The sequence below is a fragment of the Anneissia japonica genome, unplaced genomic scaffold (genome assembly GCF_011630105.1).
Source record: "Anneissia japonica isolate Jap-2015-1 unplaced genomic scaffold, ASM1163010v1 scaffold1374_len1023071_cov147, whole genome shotgun sequence".
In the NCBI taxonomy this organism is placed as follows: Eukaryota; Metazoa; Echinodermata; class Crinoidea; order Comatulida; family Comatulidae; genus Anneissia; species Anneissia japonica.
The window spans coordinates 987,910-997,366 of NW_022728671.1; the positions used below are offsets into that span (position 1 = coordinate 987,910).

At 34.7% G+C, this 9,457-nt stretch overlaps 1 protein-coding gene across 1 annotated transcript; it reads right to left on the reverse strand.

The window, feature by feature from the left end:
* Positions 1-383: 383 nt before the first annotated feature.
* LOC117114470 lies at positions 384-8,993 on the reverse strand. The gene is made up of 4 exons (XM_033258138.1): positions 8,258-8,993; positions 7,620-7,710; positions 6,595-6,651; positions 384-1,679 (listed from the first exon to the last, which is right to left on the reverse strand). The coding sequence occupies exons 2-4, from the start codon at positions 7,662-7,664 to the stop codon at positions 1,437-1,439; spliced, it is 345 nt and encodes a 114-aa protein (XP_033114029.1). The 5' UTR covers positions 7,665-7,710; positions 8,258-8,993; the 3' UTR covers positions 384-1,436.
* Between the last annotated feature and the right edge of the window lie 464 nt (positions 8,994-9,457).

Genomic DNA, 9,457 nt, shown 5'->3' on the forward strand with positions numbered 1-9,457 from the left:
TCGGTTTTCAGTTTGTCCGTAGGACTGGGCCTTCTGCATGTGAATTTTAAGCACCATCTTCAGCCTCTGCCTTACTGCCTCATTTTTCTCTGATGTTATTTTAACATCATATTCTGCGCGTGTTCCGCAAATATCTGTCCGAGGACGTCCAAATCCATAGTTGAAGTTATCTTTAAAATAATTAAAGTATGTTCGGTACCGGATAGCACATGGTACAGACTCTTTTTTGTTACATTTTATTTATTTATTTATTTTTTAAATTTTTTTTTCTTCAAATTTGTGTATTCCATTAATCGCTTCTTAGAGACACTTCCACCTCAGATTCCATTAATTCATTATTTAAGTAGCATGGGACTTTAATGATAGTCCACTCATTAAACATATATAGAACATCAATATTTTATTTAATAACACTGTACGTTATACATAGTAATGGCGACTCCCTTAAGCCTGTCCCACGGGCTGCCTTGAGGTAAGCTGTAGTAAGATTGAGGGCAGCATAATGTTGAGGGCAGCATATCACTACAGAGACCACACTGTTACCCCCTTATTCTATGACCATCCCTACGGCAAACGCTTTCCCCACCAACCACAATCTACTTAAAAAATATTATACTAAAACAAAAGTTTGATTTAGATGAGTTGATTTGTTTTTGAGATATCTGATATACGACGTTTTGCTTTCAATGGTCCTAATATCGACACCAATATATAATCATAATCACTTCATTTTTTGAACGCCTTTTATCGTATCAAGTTATACACCTGCCAGTCCCTTACATCTTCTCTCTTAACGTACTGGCACGATTTAATTTTCTGTTCTATTCTGCCAATTGTTATTTTTATCCATTGATACATTTTCGGGATATTCAGGTCTGGGCCCCAATCGCCCTCAAATGCACACCCGAATTTGGATCGTCCCCAACACTTCACAATTTGTTAAACTTAGCTGAATGAAACGGACATTTCCAGTTGTAACTCTCTTAATTAATGACACTATGATATGAAGCATAAACTTGCATCATTGGATTACATAGACGGTTGTGTATGGAGCGGCCTTTTTGGTTTTCAGCTCTTGACCCAAAGTATGATTTCAAAGCTTCCCATTGCCTTAGTAGGTGATCTTATTTATTTCAAATAAGATCAGCAACAGAGACATAATTATTTAATTTATTACCAGACATAGGCCTAGGCTAGGCTGCACCCCTAGGCCTAGGACCTAGCAATTCGGCCTGGCCTATCCCTCGAAATCTATTCTAGTATCTGCACAACCAACTCATTATACCAACTTATTATTTTATTGTAATTATTAAAAAATTATTAATTAAACTTAGGCCTTGTATAGAAGGTCACCCTACAGTACAGAAGTTCCCCAACCAAGCATCTTCATATGCTTGGTCTTTCCAGTTCAATGTATCAATTGCTCTTCTAGGCACTTAACCATCTTCTTCATCGCTTTCTCCACTGCTTTCTCTACCACCACTTCCTGGCAATTCACCCGGCAGTTCATCATTCCCTGGGCCTAGGCCTATTTCCCCTTCATCTGATACGTCTTCATTTTCATCATAATGTGGCTTAAAATCATCATTTTCATCATCGCTTTCATCATCCAAAAAGTCTTCTATAACTTGCTCTGCAGTATAGCGTACGAGCCATTTCGTAAGGAAAAAAGATATGACCTATAACCAAACAAACAAACAAACAATTAATTGAAGCCAGGCAACTCTTGTGGGCAACATGCATACTTTTAAATAACTCGGGCTTGAATTTTGGAAAAAGTCACCTCCCGTGTCCTGTTGCGCATTATGCGTGTCTACTATAGTCGCCTCCCACATGCTAAGGGTTAAGATTAAACATCAATTCCTTTTCCTAAAGTATTCTGAGGTTATTGTTGTGTATAAACTGTAATTTAAGCTCTTTCCTTTGTCCTATCTCCTTCACGCATAAGCTCTCATAATTTTTCAGTGAGCCAGGGGTTGTTTTTATGCCTTGCTCTTTTTGTCTACCTTTATTTGGGTATCATCAACTATTTTTGCCACTAATAGCATGTCCGTCTTTTTCGAGTGTCTATATTCTTTCAAAGCTTTTTGAAATCCATTTTGAAATATCTCAAACGGGAAAAAAAATTACTTTTAATTGTAACAGATTCAGAATCTCTGAAATACATCAAATGTAAATGTTGAATGAATAAAACAAAATTGCTTGCAAATTTACGTTGTTTAAATCAACACCTATTGTGCAGTGGACAGTGTGGAATTCTTGACAGTCGCCATTTCAGTCATTTCTCTAATACGTCATCTAGTGCTTGTGATGATTAAAATGCAATGATAGTTAATTCTACTCATCGTCTGTTGTTTTAAATTTTCAACAGTCGCAAATTTACGTTGTTTAAATCAACACCTATTGTGCAGTGGACAGTGTGGAATTCTTGACAGTCGCCATTTCAGTCATTTTTTGCATACATCAATAAAAAAAAAATTTAATTGATGAATTGTTGTACGAACCATAGCGTGTTTCACAGGCTGTCAAATTACCCCGTATTTGGGGAACTTTGACAAATTTTTTTTTTTTTTTTAATTCTGGCAAAAAATTAATTTAATGCAACAAATTGTAATGTTTAAGCTTAAAAATAACACATTCATACATCGTACATTAAAAACCGTTGAATTTATTAACCAATTATGTATACATTATTTACCGTAAAGGTTTTTATTGCTGTATATTGCAAAGATATTGCATAGGTTTACACTTTAGCCACTCAGCTTCCTTATATAAATTAAAGTCAAAGTGACACACTACACAAGTTGTCATTGGCAACACATTCTTTGTCAAGACAGCATTAACCTATAAAAAAATTTTAAGGGATCCCGGTTGGTACCATGCTGGGGGATCCCAGCGGGATTTTGCTGGGATCACAGAGGCCTAGATAAGTTTTTTTTTTCCATTTCTGATGATTGCTTATGGCAGAGCCTTAAAAGTGTTTTTTTTTTTGCTGGACCATTGTTTTTTTTGTTTTTTTTGCTGTAACAAGGTCTAGTTTTGTCAAAATAGTTGCTAGATCAGCTATAGAATATTGGTCTAGTTTTAACATATGAAGAGCTCTTATGCAAAACTGCTTACGTCCATTTTTACAAATCGAGAGAAAAGGGCAAAAAACTAATTAATTAATTAATTTAACTGAAATACATGGATGTAAGCAGTTTTGCAACTAAACAGCGTTACACAAACATAAAATAACTGATTCACTCACAAAATGGACATTTTCAGTTGAAATATTTTATTATTAAAAAAACAAGTTGAGATGTTATAACAAGGTTGATGAGTTTTATTTAATACATAAAAATAAAAATTTTGTGAAAAAAAACCCCGTCTAAATTCCTTTTATGAAAATGAATATGATTAAAAAAGACTTTCGAGAAATTGGCTCCAGTTTTACCAGTCATCCTCATGAAAGGTATCAGTGTCCATCTGATTATCGCTAATACAGATGGGATCATAAAACGCTTTGATATTTGGATTATTCTGCTCTACCATAGATGCCAAGAGCCCTTTCACATCTTTCTTTTTTGCAGGCTTAACACAACTGTTTTCTGGAAGTTCCTGAGCTTGACAAGAATGCCATGCTTTACCTCTCTTCAACAGGGCATGGGTGCATCCCTTAGCGTTGTAAAAATACTTCATGCATAGTTGTGCTGGCGGAGGGTGTGTAACCAGGATTTTTGCCTCTGTAATCTTGAAAGTAGCTGGTTTCTTAAAATGGATATGAAACCATTTTCAAAAATCCAATGAATGAAGGTTTTGGAATCCTTGGGTAGTCAATAAACCAGTCACAAAATACTAACCTTGAACAATTTGTTGAATTTGAGAAATTAATAAAAACATTTGTAAAGTAATTTCTCAGAAAAATGGCCGATATGTCGATACGCCATCTTTATTTTCATACGCATTCTAAACCCACTGCGATCGTTCAGATAATTTGAAACAACCGCGTTATATTCCCGACTGTAAGCGATTTGTGGTTGGTCAATCAAATTGCACTTTGACACAATAATCGCCGACGACAAGTAAACAAACAAGATGTCGAACGGTTGGGTAGGTGCCTAGCCCTCGGCGGCCCTACCCTACGTAGGTCTAGCAATTTTGCGGCAAAGATTGCTATGAAGATGATGCACAAAATCGTACCTTACTAATCTAGGCCTATACTACTTCTTAGGCCTAGCAGCAGCAGTTCTGGGGTGTACTATCTACATTACTAGGCCTAAATCTTATGCAATCGCCGTAAATGCTAATCACATGTTTCAGCTAGTATTTGCTTTGGAACCTACCAAGTACCCTCTTTTACTCCTGGGTGGAGGCAATGATAACGCCTTGCCAAATGACTAACTAGTGTAGAATAATTGTTATATTTTCGTACTGTATAATATTGTAAATGCTTTTTTGAAATAGTCATTTTCTTGGATTTTCCTGAGCACCGACATCTTGCAGTGATGGGCTTGTCTCAGAACCTACATAGCAGCTTTGTAAACCAGGGAAGAGATCTTGAGTACTCTTTGTGGTTCTCTCTTCCAAATAAGACTGGGTAGCTAAAAAACATCTTGTCAAGTCTACATTCGGTGAGATAACTTTTCAAAAAAATAATTTGTGCTTTACCCATTTATATTTTATACTTGTTGAAGTATTTCAATGCATTTATGGTTATGGTTATGGTTTTATATTTATATAGCGCCTTCCACGATCGAAACCGTCTCAAGGCGCTTAAATATATGTGAATAATGTATGGAAATAAATTTGACCGGAAATAACCTAAACTAACCAAACAGAATAACCGACAAAACAGATAAAAAATAGAATCACACATCACCACACCGTTTCACTGACCGACCAAGGCCGGTCAGCTATTGATTTCACAGGTGTCATAATGATGTGTGTAACTAAATATTGGCCTATCGAGCAACGAAAATGAACGAATGTGAGTGGTCTATAGTGAGTTATAAAGATGAGTTTTCAATCGGCTTTTGAAAATCCCAGTTGAAGGTGCCTGGCGTACATAATCGGGCAGGCTGTTCCTAAGCTTAGGGGCAGCAACTGCAAATGCTCGATCACCATAAGTTCTGAGACGACTTTGGGGAACGAATAGCACAGATTTATCGGTTGTTGACCTAAGGGATCTTCTACAAGTCGTGGAGTCACAATCATCTCACGGATGTATGCTGGTGACTGGTTGTTCAATGATTTATATGTAATAAGCATTAGCTTAATTTCTACCATTTAAGTTAATACAGTATATATCAGCATTTGGGTCAGGCATTTCATGTTTTATAATATGTGAATGTTGTCTGTCTTTGCAGAATACGCTGCGAACATAATTGAAATGGCTTTGTACATGGCAAAAAGTAATATGAAAGAGTTTTTTACACTGCTGAAATAATGTGCGATCCGAGAACAATTGCTGGGAAATTACCAAAACCAGACAAAAATTAGTTCGTGTCCAGTTTACTCGGCCGATTCAACAGAAATTAAATACTGTATAGCCATACAGTAGCATGACCATGATACACTTTTTTTTATAAGAACCATTCAAATTATGCCCAGGCTCACTGTTATTATTTTTTGCCTATTCCAGCATTGCTCTATTTTGTTCTTAATTTCACACACATTTACAGAAAATTGTTATTGTACAGCAGTATATTACTGTGCTATAAACGTTATAAGATCGTTATCGTTGAAGTATAAACAGGCCTTTATCCTCAACCACTTCAATATTTGGAAAAGCTTTTGGTTTGTATCTGATTGTACTTTAAACATTTCTTATGAGGTAGTTCTTGTTGTCTTCCACGTTGTATTAACAAATTCTACACACTTATTAAATGTTTCTATATCTTTTTTGGAAAGAGAACAAAAGATAGTTTCTGGTGACTAAATTGCATTCTGATGTGTTGAATGTGTGTAGAAAAAAAGTTAGTAGAAAGTGTCTTCACTTTGTTTCAGTACTTAGCAAAGGTTGTCCCATTTTGTGAAAAAAATAATAAGAGGTCGTCAGTGTTAAATAATACAGGCATATCATGAGAATTCACAATTAGCTAGAATTCTGTAAAGATAAATAAATATATAACATATATTAAACCATTTTATTGTAATATTTTTTTATATACCAGGCCTCACAGAATACAAAAATAATTCAGTTGCCCTGCCCTTCTGAATTTTTACTTGCCCTCACTTATAAAATTAAGTTTTTTAATTTTGAATTTTACAATCATGTTAAAAATTTCTTGGTTGCCCATCAGGACCAACATGTCTAATTTTAGGTTTCCCCCTGTAAATTTTTGGTTGCCAAAAGCCGTCGGGCAACTGATTTTGAGAGCCCTGTTTAGTTTTGGTGATATTATATTATTAAGTTCATAATTGATATTAAATTAATAAATGTCAAACATGACATTTAAATTTTATAATAGAATAGCAAAGCTATCAAAGTCATTCACCTTTCAGACATAAGATGTGGTTTAGGTACAGGAACTATAAATTAGCACAGTATAATTCAATGAATCCAAATAAAAGTGTTGTAATCAAGCAGAACAAAATCGAAACATTACTTACAGTTGGAGTACCAGATGCAATGAAAAAATCAGGCATCATATAGTCATCTGAAGGCACCTATTAATAAATGATATTAAAGTTTAAATTTAAAACAGCCCATTCACTTTCCATCATTGGTGGTGTATGTATGTGGTGTACTAGTATTCTGATGTTAATGAGACATAAGCCTAGTGCACACAATATCTTTGCTATCCGATATGACAAACACAGATGATGTATTGGAGTTTTATTGCCATCATCAGTTATCTGTGGAAGGGAGCTTCTGTTCGTTGTGAAACTTGAATCTAAAATAATCAATTTAACATAAAATATCTGTGAATTGCATATTGAAAAAATATTTATTCATATTACAGTACTTCAATAACATACTATTATGTAGACCTCAATACCGAGGTCCGATTCTTGCCACTCCAGATATTTCTGAATTAATAATACCTCATAAATAGTTTTTCTAAATAAATTTTTAAAAAATTCTCCTTAAACCTAAAAACACATACTATTTATCCACATTAATGCTCAAGTACACTTTCCTCTTCAATTTAAATGGATAGATTGTTTTGTGGCCTACTACGGTATAAACATAAGATTGCCATTCAAAGATGAATAGTGCACTTTGGTACATTATGAAATTGTCACTTACAATTTTCACACTTTCCACAGATGAGGAAAAACCTGTTCATTTCTAAAAAAAATAATTCAAAACAGAACTTATAATTCAGCATGTTAAAACCCCAGTTACCGAAAGGTCCACTGATTAATCTCAGATAAGAAAGTATAATACATACTCCAAGTATTGAAATACACGCCATCGTGTTGGGATTCAATATTTCGACATTAATTATGTCATCATCAGGAATGATCACCTGATGATGACATAATTAATGTTGAAATATTGAATCCCAACACGATGGCACGTATTTCAATACTTGAAGTATGTATTATACTTTCAAAACCCCAGTTGCTTCCTTATTTCTCAAACCAATACTATTCATATGGCTTCTTATGGTAATGTCAATAGTTCTTACTTCCAATTCTTCTGCATGATGTATTTGAGTTCCTATTGCCATCATCAGTTATCTGTGGAACATGAGCTTCTGTTCGTTGTGAAACTCGAATTTGAAATAATCAAGTAAACATAATAGTAGTGCACAAAGGTACATAATGAAATTGTCATTTACATTTTCCGCATCTACATTGTATTTCCCATGTTTGAGATAAACAATGGTACTGGGTTTGGCCAACTGGATTTCTTGCTTACCACCGAAACACCCATTCGTAGTAGTCTTATATGAAGAAGGAAAGTCCTTTGAGTGGCGATAGAGGCTGCCCAGACGAAACAATCTTTGACTTTAGTATTTATAGAAAGATTGAAAATGTTATTTATTATTTATTTGTTATGTTATTTTCTTCTACATCAATTCGTGGAACTGTAGATCTGCTTTCAATAATTGGCTGCGGGCGTTGTTCTCCGGCAGGCTGAAAATAATATAATGCTATACTGCATTTCAACATTGAAAATAAAATGCCATGGCAGCTAACTACAATGCACAAGCAGTCCAGTATTTTTCTGTCCCAAAATACACAACCCAACAGCCAGCTCACAACTTGCCAACATCTTGCTTTCTAGTCTCAGTATGAGGCTAATCAAAATAAAATTTATTACCTGTTGTATATCTTCATTAGGAATAATATAAATTATACTATTCCCAACTAAAACGTGGTGATGTCTTGACGATTTATGTTTTTTATCCTTCTCCCTTTCGTTCAGCTGCTTGTCACCAACTAAAGATAATGACTCTATAGGTTTAGTATTACAGCCAGTCAGTATGGGCGGCCATTAGGGCCATAATTCAAATCTCAAAAATTAAAGAACAAACCCAAAAAATAAAGAACAACCCCAAAAATAAAGAAGAAACCCCAGAATTAAACTAATAAAACAATTCAACAAATTTAACAAACTCAACAAAATATAAATCCAATAACAAACTCAAACAAAAGACAAAATACAAATACAGACATGGAAAGATCACCTGTGAAATGACCAGTCAAGGAGTTATCCTAGTACAGTACAGTACTACTTTAATAACTCTATTGAGGCTTCCAATTAGCATAGATATCTCATAAAACGAATGTTTATACAGTAGAAGGTTACTAAATTTTCCCAAAGGCATTGGTCAACCCTCCAAACTCGATTTGGTGTCACTCAAAAACCTCATTAAGGAATGATTATCACCTTCTATTACTCCAGACTCTGATATAGACCTACTGATTGAATATTATAGGTTCATCCATATCTTGTATAACATAGATTTCATCAGAAATGATTTCAAGGTGGATGATCAGACTGTTATAGAGGCATATAAACTCATCATATAGCTAATAAGTAGGTCATTAGTTGTTATCATCGATAACAAACTTAACTGGTACTTGTACTTGTACTTACTTACTTGTAAGTACTTGTGTTTCTCTAGTATCTCTACCTATGACACCATTAAACTTGACACCTTGACTTAAATTGAGGGGCTAGTCACCAGTACGGTTGCACTCAGAATATTGGTCCAGCAAATATAGCACAACGTAGCAACAACCTGATTGTCTTTTGATAGCCTGTGTTGTTCCATACCAGGGTCATTTGACAGCTAAATGGCCTTAATTGTCATGGAAACTACATTAATGTTCAGAGAGGTCAATGTTCTACAACCAAGTGTTACTTCAGTGTGAGTTGACTCACACTGAATAATAAAAATAAAAAACAAACGACACTGTTAAATCAAGTAATTGTTAAAATTGAACATATTACTACTTCTATATGCACAAACAAGTATATCAGTAAAGTGCAATAGGGCCTATGTTGTAACTGTAC